Source organism: Anolis carolinensis, chromosome 2 (genome assembly GCF_035594765.1).
Source record: "Anolis carolinensis isolate JA03-04 chromosome 2, rAnoCar3.1.pri, whole genome shotgun sequence".
NCBI lineage: Eukaryota > Metazoa > Chordata > Lepidosauria > Squamata > Dactyloidae > Anolis > Anolis carolinensis.
This window is the reverse complement of record NC_085842.1, coordinates 6,172,087-6,189,432: the sequence shown is the minus strand read 5'-3', so window position 1 is coordinate 6,189,432 and position 17,346 is coordinate 6,172,087. Positions and strand designations below refer to the sequence as shown.

Here is a 17,346-nt window from a genome sequence, read left to right as displayed (position 1 = left end):
ATCATATGGAATCAATGCCCCAAACCCCTCCAGTATGTTTAGTTGCAGCTCAGTTCTAGTCTGTTTGCTATGCAGAGTTGAAAAGAATAGGAAAGGGTTAAGGTAGAGGCAGTGGGCGGAGTCATGCAAATTCAACAGCAGTGGAAAGAGAGAGGATCCCTGGGATGCCTGCCTGTGGTCCAGGAAACACATAAAATCTAGGATGAAATGGTCCCCAAATCCTTGGGTGGTGGGCCGTAGTGTTTGGGGAGGACATTGGCAGGGTCTGGGCTACATGTTCATGGCACTTACTATAACTTACAATGTCAGTCAAGGGGGTGCCTTTGGAGGCTTCTCAGCACTTGGAACTAGAGCTGTTTGTGGAGGCGGGAGGCTGTCTGTGTAAACACATACAGATTTTCACTTTTTTATGTGTATAGAAGATAGATAAGATATATAGATATAGACTAGCTTGGGGACCTAGCAATGCCTGGGTTATTTGAAAAAGGCATTGTTCGCGTTTGGATGTCAGGTCATATCAGTTTGGTAATTTGTAACACTTTTTATTAGAAAAAAATGTTTTTTTGGACCACAATTCTAGACGACCCCATCGAGCGACACCTAGAGTTACAAAGCTCCAGCAAATCGTAGGACACTTTTAACATTCAAGAAACAAACAACAGCAGAGGAGAAAATAAATTTATTTATTTATTTGCTTCATTTTTAGCCCTGATCATATCTTTTTAAAAAAATCATCCCTTTTCTAGGACTGTAAAGCAAAATTTTAGTTATTTATTTATTTACAACATTTATATCCCGCCCTTCTCACCCGAAGGGACTCAGGGCGGCGTACACAATTGGCAACAATTTGTTGCCTACACATAGTTAAAACATAGCAATGAATAAAATCCAATTACAACACATTAAAACAATAAAAATATATAACATATGGTTAAAATCCATTCATCCAGTATCCTCATACTGTGGCTGTATGAGGGTGGCTTACAAATATAAAACACATGTATAAAATAATAACAATTCATTACAATTTAAATTAATTAGATTAAAACATTCATATAAAATGCCAAGTATGCACATTTCCGGAATGTGCATAAAATGCCAAGTATGCACAGCTACGAAAGCTGTTTATGCAAAGACCAATTTTTCTCTCCAAAAACTGACAGCACTTTTCATCTTGCAAAAGTACAGGCAATCAGCAGTTAGAAATGAAAACAAGTCATCCAATCAATTTCTCACAATAAAATCAGGGAGGGCCAGATGAGGAAATTCTGGCATCCCTCAATGTATGATGGTCACAACGCTTACTTGATTAATAAATAATAATAATAATAATAATAAATTTATTCTTATATCCCGCCCCATCTCCCCGAGGGGACTCGGGGGGGGGGGGGCTCACAACAATAATAAAAACAGTGACAAATTACACATTGTAAAATCAAACATGAAAAGCAGTCATACAATCAATACATACATCACATGTTAAAAACAAGGAGATAAAACAGTTCTAGGCCGAAATAGAGGGCTTCTGTAGCTTCGTGGCAGAATTCACTCTGATGTGTCACTTAAAACATCACATTGAACAAAAATAGAGAGGATTGGTTTCTATTATCTCAAACTATTTTTTTAAAAGAGTTTTAGGGTGCATCTATTCCGTAAATCAGAGCTTTCCAAACATTTCATGTTGATGACACACATTTTAGACATATATCAATTTGCTACTCAGTAATTCAGTTTTTTTCATAAATTGTAATAATGAAATGGATAGGGACACAATTTATCTCATGAAAGTCTTTCATTTATATTTTAAACAAATATATGCTTTATTGGGTTGCTGAGCATTTTCCGGGCTGTATGGCCATGTTCCAGGAGCATTCTCTCCTGACGTTTTGCCCATATCTATGGCAGGAATCCTCAGAGGTTTCCATTAAGTTTATTTCACAGACTTCAAGGTTTTCACTATGTTTGCGCAACACCTCTACATACTGCAGCTGACACATTAACATGTCCCAACACACGTTTGAAAAGTTCAACTGTAGATCAATGCAGTTTTACACCATTATTAGGACTCCGTACTTTGGAAATCTAGGATATATAGTATTTATATTCCGCCCTTCTCTCTCACCCCGAAGGGGTCTCAGGGCGGATCACATTATATACATATAGGGCAAACATTCAATGTTCCTATACACATAGAACCGAGAAGCAATTTAACCTTCTCCCGAGGTGACCTTCGATTCTGGCCACAGGGAGGAGCAGCTGCTTCATCATCCACTATGATGACACTTCCTCATTCCAATGTCGTAAATTAGTTAAATTTGCCTCCCCACAACTTCTGTTCGGTCGTCATACAACATGTAGTCTTGTCTGTCTCATTGTCATGTTTCACAATGGTAGAAAAGCACTAATAAAGTCACTTAAAAATTGCCTCCCCACTTTATAAGTGGTACCTTATTTCCTACTTGATAGATGCAACTATCTTTCGGGTTACTAGGTCAGCAACAAGCAGGGGCTATTTTTTATTTTTTAATTGACGGGTGCTCGCCCCGTTGTGGTATGGCCTCGAAACCACTCTCACCTCATGGTCAGAGTGATTTATTGCAGCAGGCTGTTCACCAGCCTGCACCACAGCCCAGCCCAGGCTATGTAATTCTATACCACCTTTCTCACCCCTGTGGGGACTCAAAGCAGATTACAACATAATAAATGGAAAATACCAAACTCAATTCACATAGATATCTGAGAACACCTCTGCTATCAGAGGTGGGGTTAGAGGCACAGGACACCATGAAAGTGGAAATACATACATTACATTCAGGACCAAATCTCTCCAATACAAACATTCTTACAAATCTGAATTTGTGACATCAAGTGAAAGACCCTGAAGAAATGCTTAAAAGGCACAGCAGTATCCAATACGTAGGCGGATCCACTCTTCCTCTCTTCTTTATGAGGCAGAAGAGGAAGGAGACTGCGGAGACACACACACACACACACACATATAGGCAAAGGTAAAGGTTTCCCCCTGACATTAAGTCCAGTCGTGTCTGACTCTGGGGTTGGTGCTCATCTCTGTTTCAAAGCTGAAGAGCCGGCGTTGTCCGTAGACGTTTCCAAGGTCATGTGGCCACCGGCATGACTGCATGGAGCGCCAGTTACACTACAGGGAGACAAAACAGGGAAATGCTTTAGAATGAGGGCAGGAGGATGAATCCCAAAGATTCGATCCAGGCTAAAGGGGCCTCAATCAGCAACTAGAGACATTTGTGAGTTGTAGCAGAAAAAGGGAGCATGTCCCTAGTAGAATACAGCAGAAATGGGCTCTGGGATTTCTTCCAGCCCACGTTCCCTTGTCACCAGAGTTGAGTATAACACATAAAGAAGAAACTCATAAGTTCCAGAGACACTTTTATTGGTTTTACTTTTATTGCACCTATCTCTCAATATAGACTCAAGGCAGCTACTTCAGAGTGATGGAAGGGGCAGGACAGGACCTCAGAATGTCTTCAAAGACGTAAGGCAGTGGTTCTCAACCTGTGTGTCTCCAGTTGTTTTGGCCTACAACTCCCAGAAATCCCAGCCAGTTTACCAGCTGTTAGGATTTCTGGGAGTTGGGGGCCAAAACATCTGGGGACTCACAGATTGAGAACCACTGACGTAAAGGGAAGGGAGATTTCAGGATTAGAAGTGAAAAACATTCATAATCTGATACGTGCAAAGTGGTGGAAGGTGGAGGCTGTTTTCTTTCCTTACAAAATAAAGTCAACAGGAAAGGAAAATGCTCTTCTTATCCTGAAGAGCATCCACTTTCCTGTCTCCTTTCCATGAGGATTTTAATGGATGTTCCAAAGTACCATTTGGCTACCCCTCCACCTGTACCACAAATACACCTCTGCCCTGTGCCACAACACCAATCTCTTCCTTCTGGACTTATTTTCCTTCAAGGCTGAGGGGGTCTCTGTGAGTTTGGGGGAGAAATTGTTCATCAAATAAGGACTGGACATTGGATTCTCTGTCTCAAGGCTTGACCCTCTTCTCCCCATTGCCCCCCTGCCCCCAATTTACCTGTTTCGGTGCTACCAGAACTGCCAGATGAACACAATGCTATTGGAAAGAGAGAGAAGAGAAAGTATATTACTCATAGAAGCATTTAATGAGAGCCTAAGAGCTGCATTGTAAGAAGAAGACCAAGTAGGTTGTCTAGGAATAGACCCAAGGAAGCATTTAATCCTCTCTGGGCAGTGGCCAAGCTTGGCAATGAGCGGTGTCCCTACTGACTGGCTTCATGGCATCCACAGTGGATTCTATGGATCTCATTTCAGTCTCCAGCTGCTCTTTGGCTCTAAGATGCCGGGTGAGAGCTGACTGTGCCTTTCAGTCCCCACCTGGAGTTTGGTTTCAGAACCCTTGTAGATACCAAAAATCTATTATGTACACAGTAAAATACCAGATTTCATCCTCCCCTGCCCAAAATATGTGTGTGTGTGTGTGTGGGGGGGGGGGGGGGTAAGTGTGACTATTATACAGTGACAACTATTATGAAGTGAAAAAGGCCCCTGTTGAGACCCCTGTTGAGGTAAACCCTAAGTCTAAAGTTTAGGACAGAGGCCAGGTCAATGACCTTGGAGGGCCTTAGTTTGGGGACCCCTGATTTAGACAATCTTATAAGAACATAGGTAAGCAAAGAGACCTCCAAAGACCATAGGTAAGGAAAGGGACCCTCAAAGGCCATCTAGATGATCTCATAAGGCCATCAGAAAACCATAGATAAGGAAAGGGACCCTCAAAAACCATCTAGATGGTTTCATAAGACCATAGGTAAAGAAAGGTGCCCCCAAAGGCCATCTAGAAAATCTCATAAAACCATAGGTAAGGAAAGGGACCCTCAAAGGCCATCTAGACAGTCTCATAGGACCATAGGTAATGAAAGTGACCTCCAAAAGCCGTCTAGATGGTCTCATAAGGCCGTAGCTAAGCAATGAGACCTTCAAAGACCATCTAGACAATCTCATAAGGCCATAGATAAGCAAAGAGACTTCCAAAGACCAAGTAGACTTAGGCCAACCCTAAGTCTAAAGTTTAGGAAAGGGGCCTTGGAGGGCCGCATCTGGCCCCCAGGCCTTAGTTTGGGGACCCTTGCTCTAGCCCAACCGCCCTTCTTCCCTTTTTGTGCTATGGGGCCACAGCCCCTAAAAAGGCAGTCACACCCTTAATTCACCCACCAGGCGACTGAATTATGGGTTCAACTATTATGCGAAGACAACCAGAGTGCCGCTTTTGCCTTCCCCAAAAGGCGGTGCGACTATTATGTGATGAAATGTGGTAGTGTTTGTTTTTGGAATTTATTTTGAAGACATGTGGAATCTGTGGATATAGAATTTGTGGATTTGGGAAGACTGACTGTATAGAGTCCGTCTCCTGAACAAGAAGATGGCAGAAAACCTAGATAGGAGAGAGTGTTTTCCTTTCTCTTCTCTAGACCTCAAAGAAGGTTAGGTGAGAAAGCTTTGGGGAATGGTATGGATCCAAGAGGACCCTTGACCTAGAAGTGTAACTTTTCTTTCTATGCCTCTTTCCTTTGCCATTCATTCTCTCTGAGTGGGGGTTCACTTACATGTACTTTCTTCAGAGTTATGGGAATCTTTCTCACTTGCTGAAAAGGGAAGAAAAGACAGGGGTTAGTTTTTCAAGCAGAAAATACTTAGGGATTCTAGATATTTTCCTCAGGGCAGATGTGCAGATGCATATCAACAATCCTAACTTCTTTCACAGATAAAAATGTGGTGCCTTGCCATTTCAATGCCCACCATAAAGACTCCTCCCAAACACCTTTCTCTCTCTCTGAGAACCTTGCTGTAAGAAAAAACTGAATCTGATCAAATGAATGTATGTAGCTGGGCTTCTTTCCACATCAACATTTTTTCTGGAATTTCCATCCATTATTCACTGTCTTCAGATTTTCCTGAAGTGGTTTTATTTCTTCAGTTATTATGGGCCTGGGACTCTTGTTTTGATTGTTATTAAATTGTCCCTCATTTCAGAGCTCCTTCCCTCTTGGTCTTTACCATGTCTAAGGTTTTTAATCCTCCCAATATCCTTTTTATCCTGTGTCTCTAGTTGGAAACATCACTCTCATTCTCTATGCTCAACCACCTCTTTGTTTGTTTATTTGTTTGATTGCATGCTGCAAGTTGCTTTGGTTGAGAGAAATTGCGAGACTCCCTCCTGGGCACACAGAAGACTGGGGAACTTGGAAGGTGCTGAACAGACAGCGCTCTGTCATCACGAGATGCAGAGCTGACCTTAAGAAATGGGGCCACAAAGTGGAGTCCACAACATGTGAGTGTGAAGCAGAGGAAACCACAGAGCACCTATTACAATGCAGCCTGAGCCCTGCCACATGCACAACGGAGGACCTTCTTAGAGCAACACCAGAGACACTCCAAGTGGCCAGCTTCTGGTAAAATGACATTTAGTACCATGCCAAATTTTTAACTTTGTGTTTTGAAATACATTACAACTGCATCCTCAGTTCGCTTCTGACACAATATATAAAACCACCTCTTCCTTCCAGAATCTTGTTGATTATTTCATATTTCTTGACATCTTACTTCAGTTGCCAGCTAATTATTCACCAACTACTCTGGTTTAACTCTATTAAAATTCAATTATCAAGCAGGGAGGATGGTGGAAAGACAACACTATGCTGCCATCTCCCAGGGCTGCAGACTGTCCAGTTTGGTCTTAAGAATAGCCTTAAAGGAACTCAAAAAGTTTTACTTCAGCAAAGTTTAAAGTAGCAAAATCAAATTCACAAAAGCAAGTTCACAACAGGCAAGTTCACAAAAGAAGGCAAAAGTTTCTTGGCCGAGCAAAGTCTTTAGTAATTTCTTCTCAAGGCAAAAACACAAAGGCGAGGCTACGTGCTGGAACAGATACAGGGTCAAAGGCTAGGTAACTGGATCTGTTGCTTCCAGCCATGGCTGTATTCCCGGCTCCTGATGTATAGCCTTCAGCCCAGAGCACATGTGTCTCCAGGGAGTGATCTGATTGCTGTGCGCCTTTTCAGCAATCCTGGCGGACCTATTCCTTGCTTGTTGCTCCCTTTTTCGTTCTTGAAAAGTTGGAGCAACCAGCTGGCTCCCTCCTCTTCTTCTTCCTCCCGAGCAGGCCTGACCATCTGCCCAAAATCCCCAGCCCCTTCCTCTTCAGCCTTATCTTCCAACTCCTCCTCAGCGGCAGAAGAGGAAGACACAACACAGACCACCCCACCCACTTTTCTAGCTCTTCATTTTATTTATTTATTTGCCCTATTTATATCTTGCTTTTTTCTACCCCTGAAGGGGACTCAAGGCGGCTTACACGTGGCAACCATTCAATGCCATTAATACATACAAATTAAGCTTAAAATAGATTGAGTTAAAAATACATCTTAACATTTTAAAACATTAAGACTTACCTTCCTCAGTGCTGGCGAACCCTTCATCGCTTTCTGAAAAACAAAGGAAACATGGGGCCAGTTGTTGTGGCATCTAGGTGTTTTCCTCTTTTTTCTCAAAGCTCTGGATGTTTTGCCAAATTTGGAATGAAGTAGCCCTCATTGCTCTCACGTTAGGATCACCCAATTTGTGGGAGGAGAAATTGGGGGAGAAGTCAAAATAAACCTTTTGGGCAATTTCCCTTTTGCTCCCCAAGCAAGAAGGTTTGGTTGTAAGCTACTGCTTTTCAAAAAAAAATATAATAGTCTTTTAGGGTATCCTTTTCCTCCCTTCCATGATTTGACTGTGACCTGTGTTGGGAGGGCCAGTGGTGTTGGGAATTGTGAGAGTTGTAGTCCAAAACACCAGCTGAGCCTTTGCTGCTGCTGTTCCAAATGGGATTCCCTCCCACCCCTTTTCTCTCTCTCCCTCCCTGCTGTTAGAAATTGTGGGCGTGTTAGTGTGAGAATGTGACAGGCGTGTTAGCATGAGAATGAGAGCAACCATGAGAATTCTTTAAGTGCCTCACCAATGCCACCCGATGTGGGGATCTTCTACTGGCCTACTATGTCATCAAATACAGGGATCCCATTGGGGTTCCTTTTTAACATTCTAATTCATTGCTCAAGGGTCAGTGAATTATTCCCCTACTATTCTAGTTTAACCTTCTTAAAATTCAAATATTAAATGGGGGGGGGGGGTGGCAGAAGAATACAGTTACATCACCATCTTCCAGGGCTACAAACCATCTCATCTCACTGGTTTACCTTTCTCTTTGTGCCTTTTTCCTTCGTAATTTATTCTACCCTTTGAGCGGGGTGTGATTCACTTACCTTCCTTAGAAGTGTTGGATTTTTTATCACTTCCTAAAAGAGGGAAAAGACAAGAGGGTCAGTTTTTTCGGCAGTGAAATCCCCACCCTCTGTTCATGGGCTTTGGAAAGGCTGTGTCTCTCCTAGGTCTGCACAATGTCTCTTTAGCCATGTGAGTAAGTGTTTAAGGGCCTGTCCAGACAAAACCTTTATCCCAGAAGCTCCCGTAGCAATCACGACAGTGGCCAGACGCTGTTACCTGTAAACCCAGAAGCAATTGCTACAAAAAGCAAAAACAGCGCGATTTCTAGGTGTGGGAATATCATGGTTTTTAGCCGAATATCTGGATCTTCGCATGTCTGTATATCCCTGCAATCGGAAATTATGGAATTTTTTATATGGGTTTGTTCCTGTGTTTTGTTCCTGACTTCCAAAAAATGAAGGAATTACTGAGCGGCATTCCATGGACGCCAGTATTAAAAAAACAAGGGAGTTAAGGATGGATGGGAGTTTTTCAAAAGTGAAATACTCAAGGCGCAAATGCAAACAGTGCCAACAAAGAAGAAAAATAAGATAAGTGCAAAGAAGCCAGAATGGATGTCCAAAGAACTTCTAACTGAGCTAAAGCTCAAAAGTGACATGCACAAGAAGTGGAAAAGGGGAGAAATCACCAAAGAAGAATTCAAACATATAGCCAACACCTGCAGGGAAAAGGTTCGCAAGGCTAAAGCGCAAAATGAGCTCAGGCTTGCCAGGGACATAAAAAACAACAAAAAAGGCTTTTTTGCTTACGTTGGTAGAAAAAGGAAGAAAAAGGAGGCGATAGGGCCACTGCAAGGAGAAGATGGGGTGATGGCGACAGGGGACAGGGAAAAGGCAGAACTGCTTAATGCCTTCTTTGCCTCAGTCTTCTCACAAAAAGAAAGCCATCTTCAACCTCAGCAACATGGAATGGACGAAGGACTGGGGGAAATCCAACCCCAAATAGGCAAACAAGTTGTCGAGGAACACCTGGCCGCTCTAAACGAATTCAAGTCCCCAGGGCCAGATCAGCTACACCCAAGAGTACTGAAGGAACTAGCGGAAGTTATTTCAGAACCACTGGCAATCATCTTCGAGAGTTCTTGGAGAACGGGAGAAGTCCCAGCAGATTGGAGGAGGGCGAATGTGGTCCCTATCTTCAAGAAGGGAAAAAAGAACGACCCAAACAATTACCGTCCGGTCAGTCTCACATCAATACCAGGCAAGACTCTGGAAAAGATCATTAAGGAAGTGGTCTGCGAACACTTAGAAAGAAATGCGGTCATTGCTAATAGTCAACACGGATTTGCCAAAAACAAGTCATGCCAGACTAATCTGATCTCTTTTTTCGATAGAGTTACGAGTTGGGTCGATACAGGGAATGCTGTGGATGTAGCCTACCTGGATTTCAGAAAGGCCTTCGACAAAGTCCCCCACGACCTTCTGGCAAACAAACTAGTAAAATGTGGGCTAGACAAAACTACGGTTAGGTGGATCTGTAATTGGCTAAGCGAACGAACCCAAAGGGTGCTCACCAATGCGTCGTCTTCATCATGGAAAGAAGTGACAAGTGGAGTGCCGCAGGGCTCCGTCCTGGGCCCGGTTCTGTTCAACATCTTTATTAACGACTTAGATGAAGGGTTAGAAGGCACGATCATCAAGTTTGCAGACGACACAAAACTGGGAGGGATAGCTAACACTCCAGAGGACAGGAGCAGAATTCAAAACGATCTTGACAGACTAGAGAGATGGGCCGAAACTAACAAAATGAAGTTCAACAGGGACAAATGCAAGATACTTCATTTCGGCAGAAAAATTGGAAATCAAAGATACAGAATGGGGGACGCCTGGCTTGACAGCAGTGTGTGCGAAAAAGACCTTGGAGTCCTCGTGGACAACAAGTTAAACATGAGCCAACAATGTGATGCGGCTGCTAAAAAAGCCAACGGGATTCTGGCCTGAATCAATAGGGGAATAGCGTCTAGATCCAGGGAAGTCCTGCTCCCCCTCTATTCTGCCTTGGTCAGACCACACCTGGAATCACACTGTGTCCAATTTTGGGCACCACAGTTGAAGGGAGATGTTGACAAGCTGGAAAGCGTCCAGAGGAGGGCGACTAAAATGATTAAGGGTCTGGAGAACAAGCCCTATGAGGAGCGGCTTAAAGAGCTGGGCATGTTTAGCCTGCAGAAGAGAAGGCTGAGAGGAGACATGATAGCCATGTACAAATACGTGAAGGGAAGTCATAGGGAGGAGGGAGCAAGATTGTTTTCTGCTGCCCTGCAGACTAGGACACGGAACAATGGCTTCAAACTACAGGAAAGGAGATTCCACCTGAACATCAGGAAGAACTTCCTCACTGTGAGAAGGGCTGTTCGACAGTGGAACTCTCTCCCCGGGGCCGTGGTGGAGGCTCCTTCTTTGGAGGCGTTTAAGCAGAGGCTGGATGGCCATCTGTCGGGGGTGCTTTGAATGCGATTTCCTGCTTCTTGGCAGGGGGCTGGACTGGATGGCCCATGAGGTCTCTTTCAACTCTACTATTCTATGATCCTATGATTAAACCAGGTTGTCTCGAAAGACTAAAATATTATCTTCATAAAGATTGGGGTTTTTTTTTTGTTCTGATGAATTAATTACAGGGTCTTTTAATTACAGGATTTTGTTTGATGCAATTGCTAGAGGCTCTATCGCTATCACAAAGAATAATGGTAAAAGAGGGCATCTCTGTGTAGAATAATCCCTTCTGTTAATTTGTATAATGGCTTCTGAGTGTGCTGACAAACTCTTCTAGGTTTAAGTTATTAGTTAGTTCTCAGGTGTACACTATGATATAATCATTTTTAAATTCCTGCATAATGTCCCTCAATATAAATGTTGGCTTTCCCTTTGCAGAGCCAAGGCTTCATATTCTTTGTGCTTTTTTCTTGACTAGCCTGGCAAGAAATCCCAGGTTTTTAATATTGTTTTCATAATAATGAGCCTTTGTAAAAAGCAGAGATGTATGTATCTTAGGGAGATCTAGTTCTTCAAGTTCTATTTGTTTCTTATTTACTATTTATGATTTCATGTTGGTTTATTTTCTTTTAGTCTACTGCAACTTATCTTTAAGAGCAAAACATGCTTGCATTTTTAGAGAAAGCTATTTTTTATTTTAAGTGTTCTTTTTTGGAAGCTTTTACCTGGGGAATCCTTTGAGCACTTTTTGGACCTTTTAAAAACTATAGCTGGTTTAGATTGAATATCAAGAAAACAAAATTAAGGACCACAGATTTATTACAACAGGGTAGCCTAGTAGACCATCCTAACTTTAGTATTCAGTGATATATTTTGACAGTACAGGATCTTGTCTGGTTCCTTCATAGCTGCCCTTCCCAGTGGCAGTCTTTTTCTGATTTTCTAACATAGAATCATAGAATAGTAGAGTTGGAAGAGACCACATGGGCCATCTAGTCTGCTAGATTCTGCTCCTGTCTTCTGGAGTGTTAGCTATCCCTCCCAGTTTTGTGTCGTCTGCAAACTTGATGATCGTGCCTTCTGACCCTTCGTCTAAGTCGTTAATAAAGATGTTGAACAGAACCGGGCCCAGGACGGAGCCCTGCGGCACTCCACTTGTCACTTCTTTCTGATGAAGACGACGCATTGGTGAGCACCCTTTGGTTAATGATTAGCAAAGGCATGGGCAATCTTGAACCGCCAGTCTTTTTATGTCTTTATTGTCTATTTTAAAGTTAATAAGTAATCTGTGGTCATTATTTCTTACTTAATTACTTACTTACTTAGGCGATCCCTTGTAGTTCGAGGATGATTGTCTTCCATCTTGGGGGTGTGTCCATCTTGGGGGTGTGACGACGCATTGGTGAGCACCCTTTGGTTAATGATTAGCAAAGGCATGGGCAATCTTGAACCGCCAGTCTTTTTATGTCTTTATTGTCTATTTTAAAGTTAATAAGTAATCTGTGGTCATTATTTCTTACTTAATTACTTACTTACTTAGGCGATCCCTTGTAGTTCGAGGATGATTGTCTTCCATCTTGGGGGTGTGTCCATCTTGGGGGTGTGACGACGCATTGGTGAGCACCCTTTGGTTAATGATTAGCAAAGGCATGGGCAATCTTGAACCGCCAGTCTTTTTATGTCTTTATTGTCTATTTTAAAGTTAAGAAGTGGTCATTATTTCTTACTTAATTACTTAATTACTTACTTACTTAGGCGATCCCTTGTAGTTCGAGGATGATTGTCTTCCATCTTGGGGGTGTGTCCATAGATGGCTGAAGAGACCTATTCTTGACCCGCATCTTCTCCCGCAGTGAGGACATCGGTTTCCAGGTGGAAGGCGGTCCCGGTCAGGGTTGGCTTGACGCTCCTTCCTCTTGGCACGTTTCTCCCTTAAGCCCTCCATTCGTGCCTCTTCGAACTCCGCAGCACTGCTGGTCACAGCTGACCTCCAATTGGAGCGCTCAAGGGCCAGGGCTTCCCAGTTCTTAGTGTCTATGCCACAGTTTTTAAGGTTGGCTTTAAGCCCATCTTTAAATCTCTTTTCCCGCCCACCAACATTGCGATTCCCATTCTTGAGTTTGGAGTAGAGTAGCTGCTTTGGGAGACGGTGATTGGGCATTCGGACAACGTGGCCAGTCCAGCGGAGTTGATGGCGTAGGAGCATCGCTTCAATGCTGGTGGTCTTTGCTTCTTCCAGCACGCTGACATTTGTCCGCCTGTCTTCCCAAGAGATTTGCAGGATTTTCCTGAGGCAACGCTGATGGAAACGCTCCAGGAATTGGGTGTGACGTCTGTAGACCGTCCACGTTTCGCAGGCGTAGAGCAAGGTTGGGAGGAAAATGGCTTTATAAACAAGCACCTTGGTATCTCTAAGGATGTCCCGATCATCAAACTCTGCTTCATTCTGGAAAATGCTGCACTCGCAGAGCTCAGGCGGTGTTGTATTTCAGTGTCAATGTTGATTTTGTGGAGAGGTGGCTGCCAAGGTAGCCACCTCATTATTTCTGTTTTCACACTGTTCAACTGTAAACCTGCCTTTGTACTTCCTTCCTTGACTTCCTTCAATCTTCATTCCAAAGTTTTGCTTTTTCTGCATATCCTTCTGCCATCTTCCTCTGAGCCTAATCCTGCTTTGTGTACGATATTTTCATTATACAAGTTACATAGTTAGGGTGATAAAATGCAGCCTTGCCTTACCTCCTTGCATAGACTTGGTAGAATTTTCTTGATAACCCATCAATTTCTCCAGACTTGCCACTCTTTTCAGTGTTTTACTACATTTTAAACCGCAGCCACTACCTCACTACATTCATATGATTCCCCTTTTCTTCCTTTCCAGTCTCCTCTTCCTCCTCCTCACACTCCTTGAGGTATTTCTATACTGCAGCATCAGAAGATAACAAATGGCTTTCTTCGTTCATCATTGTTGGATATGTGGATGACCAGCGGATCTGTCAGTATGACAGCATCGTGAGAGAGAAGCGTCCTTGTGTTCCCTGGATGAGTAAGGTGGAGGAAGAGGATCCCTCCTACTGGGCAGAAGAAACTGAGGTGTCACGGAATTCTGAACTGTTTTTCAAAGAGAGCCTGGTGACTGCAAAGAATCGTTACAACCAGAGTGGAGGTAAGTACTGGCCAAGGGCAAGGAGTGGCGATCTGTCACCCCCCTCCCAGGGTTAATATGTTATCTCTCTACCAGAAAATAGGGGAAAAGGAGTCCTGAAAGGAGATAATTTCCTCTTCTTCCACCTTACCCAACTTGTCTGTTTGACTGTTAAACAGAAAGCTGTAGAACAGTGGTTGCCAACCTGGGCCCCCCAGATGTTTTTGGCCTACGACTCCCAGAAATCCCAGCCAGTTTACCAGCTGTTAGGATTTCTGGGAGTTGAAGGCCAAAACCATCTGGGGACCCCAGGCTGAAAACTGTGCTGTAGAAATTAAATGAGGCAACTTTTTTGTAACTGCTTCGTACTGAAGATTAATGGAATGGTATGGTCCACATGAGTGATAATCTGAGCAAGGCACAACAACCAGATTTACCATTTCCAGTGGGCCAGGCCCCACCCTCTCCCATGCCCTACCCCTCGGGGGCCCACCCCTCCCTGGCTTGCAATGTGGCCCCAGGGCAAAAAGTTTGCCCATGCCTGCACTAAAGTATCTATCCACTTTAAATCTTGTGGCTGCTTTCTGCAGAATTCTAGAGGAGCCTTTAAACTGCTCATCCAGAAAGGTCCTGGGCCTCACTAAACTACAATGGGGTTTAAAGTGGATTGAAACTCTAGACTAGGAATGGGTAAATGCAGCCCGTGAGCTTATGTTCTCCACCAGAGACCCACCCGCAAAGCTCAAAAAAGATTTTGCTAACATTTCTGAATAGGAAGTGACTGTCTCTCATTTCCCGTTGCTTAAAAGGTTCCCATGAGCACAACATGACCCGGGAATGCCTAAAATCCTGGTGAAAATGAAGGCAGTAAAGAGGCACCAATACTTGTTAAAAGATAATAGCAATAAGGAGATGTAGATTGCATACCTGCCCACAAAAATATTCAGGATGCTCTGGAAAGGTTGTGCCAGGAAATTCAACTTTGATAGAAAAGTAAATAGACAAAAGAAGAATTGCTATATTTTGGGGAGAAGAACTTCTAAAAGCTATCTTATATGTGAGCATGAGCCGTCCTGATAGAAGAGCTTCATGACTTCCTCCCTTCCCAGACAAAGGGTCATCAAAGACTAACTCTCTTTTGGGCAAGAATCATAGAATAATAGAGTTGGAAGAGACCAAATGGGCCATCAGTCCAAGAAGGAGATAGTAAGCTCTGCAGAAAGGCAGGAAGCAGAAAAATGTTACTGCATATAGATCAATGGCACTCTGAGATCTCATGAAGCATGATAGGAGATAAATATTTTAATAAACTCAGTGTATTTGAGGATTATTAACAATTAAACCCTGAAAACACTGGGCTGTTTTTCATATTTCACACTTTCTTAGATTGAGGTTGCTGTTTCCTCTTCCCTAGAAAAAAATCCCTGCTGTTTCTGGGAAGCTTGTGGTCACAGGGAAGCTTGGGCTTCTGAGAAGCTTGTGCTCCTAACCTAGTCTGAACCCCCACCGCCCCTGTATTTCTCTTTCAGGGTTCCACACTCTGCAGCAGATGTACGGCTGTGACCTGAGGAAAGATGGGAGCAAAGCAGGATACCGACAGTATGCCTACGATGGGAAGGACTTCATCAGCTTTGACAAGGAGACCCTCACCTGGACGGCAGCTGATGTGAAGGCCCAGATCACCAAGAGGACATGGGATGCTCAATCAATGCGCAACCAGTACCTTAAGGCCTATCTGGAGGAGGAGTGCATTAAGTGGCTGCAGAAGTACCTGGAATACGGGAAGGAGACACTGCTGAGGACAGGTGAAGGGGTGTCACCAAGAGCCTGACAGCCTCCAAACATTCAACCTCCCTTCCATTTCCCACCAGAAATTGTACGGTCCACTCTGTCTGTCAGAAAATGAAACAGAAACACAAAATCCAAACTTTTTTTAGAAGAAGGAAGGAAAGGGAAGGAAAAAGGAAACCTGACAGCACCAAATTTACGTCTAACACGGTTGTATTCCAGTATGGGCTTTCATGGATATAAATCCACTTCTTCGGGTGCAGTACTAAGTAGTATTAAAATCTCGGACTATAAAGCATATTTATTAGGGCTGTGCAAAATTATCATTAGTCCCTTAAGTCGTTAGTGATTTGTTAGATTCATGAAAATGAATTGCTATTAAGAAACATGCAAAAAAAAGGGGAGAAATATTTAAGAATCAAAACACTCACCAATAGTTTTCATTAAGTAATATTCAGAAGCTTCCCAAAGTCAGTTTAATTTTCAGTATAAGCGTTAAGCAATTTTGGTAAAGCCAAAAAGGCCATTGCCAGACCGAGACTGCTTGCCGGATGCTATAAGAAGGGCCGCTAGCTGGGCTGGGCAGGAGGCTGAGAACACAACATTCTGGGAAATGTAGTTCTCTGGCAGAGAATGCAAAAGGCCCTGACCTAAACTACATTTCCCAGAAAGCCCAATGAGGGCTCCAGCAGCCAGCCATTTAGTCATTCTAATAATCTATATATATAAAAGAGTGATGGCATCACGGCGACCCACAAAACAACAAAACTACAGGCCCCCCAACCTCGAAATTTGACAACACAACCCATCATCCACGCCTCTAGGTTGATACAACAAAAAGAAAAGAAAAGAAAAATAAAGTCCTAATTAGAGGGAGAGGAATGATTGCTTTTATCCAATTGCTGCCAGTTAGAAGGCTAAGCTCCGCCCACTTGGTCTCCTAGCAACCCAATAAAAATAATAAAAAACACTAAAAATAATTAAAAAAACTAAAAAATTAATACAATAAAATACTATAATAACAGAAAATAACTAAAAATAATACAAGAAATTAATAACATGTAATAAATAAAAAGATAACTTACAATAAAAATAATTTAAAAATACAAATAACGTCAAATAAAAATTACACAACCAGCTAGTAGTAAATAAAATGATTGAATCCAAAGAGGGCTAAAGGGAGTAAGTAATGGTATAAATCTGTACTAAGTTGGTTCTATTGTTAATTGTGTGTCATTTAGATACACTGTTGGATAGACATTCAAGGTGATGGCTGTTGTGGCTTTTTGGGGGATGTTTTTGCCTAATTTTTTTTAAATCCCCAAAATCAGTAGATGGGTGAATATTTCTGAAACTTCCAAGGATTGATGCCCTGGTTATCTTGTGAATCTATATAAATAAAAATGTAATGTCTGTTTGTGAGGACCTCATACCTCCCAAACAACTTCCCAGTTGCTACAAAATTTGGACACAATGTAACATTCAAACTGACAAGTGTTTTAAGATATTCACATACCTACTATCACAAACCTGTTACACCTGAGACAGGTAAAACTTGCCACTTAGCAACGGCCAATCAGTCTCCTCCTCCCTTAGCAACAGCTAAGCAGTACCTTCTGCTCTTAGCAACCACCATAGAAGACAGCTCCTC

At 42.8% G+C, this 17,346-nt stretch overlaps 1 protein-coding gene across 1 annotated transcript; it reads left to right on the top strand.

The window, feature by feature from the left end:
* The first annotated feature begins 4,254 nt into the window (after window positions 1-4,254).
* LOC134297178 (major histocompatibility complex class I-related gene protein-like) lies at window positions 4,255-16,666 on the top strand. The gene is made up of 3 exons (XM_062974306.1): window positions 4,255-4,351; window positions 13,644-13,928; window positions 15,437-16,666. The coding sequence occupies exons 1-3, from the start codon at window positions 4,255-4,257 to the stop codon at window positions 15,736-15,738; spliced, it is 684 nt and encodes a 227-aa protein (XP_062830376.1). The 3' UTR covers window positions 15,739-16,666.
* Window positions 16,667-17,346: the final 680 nt, after the last annotated feature.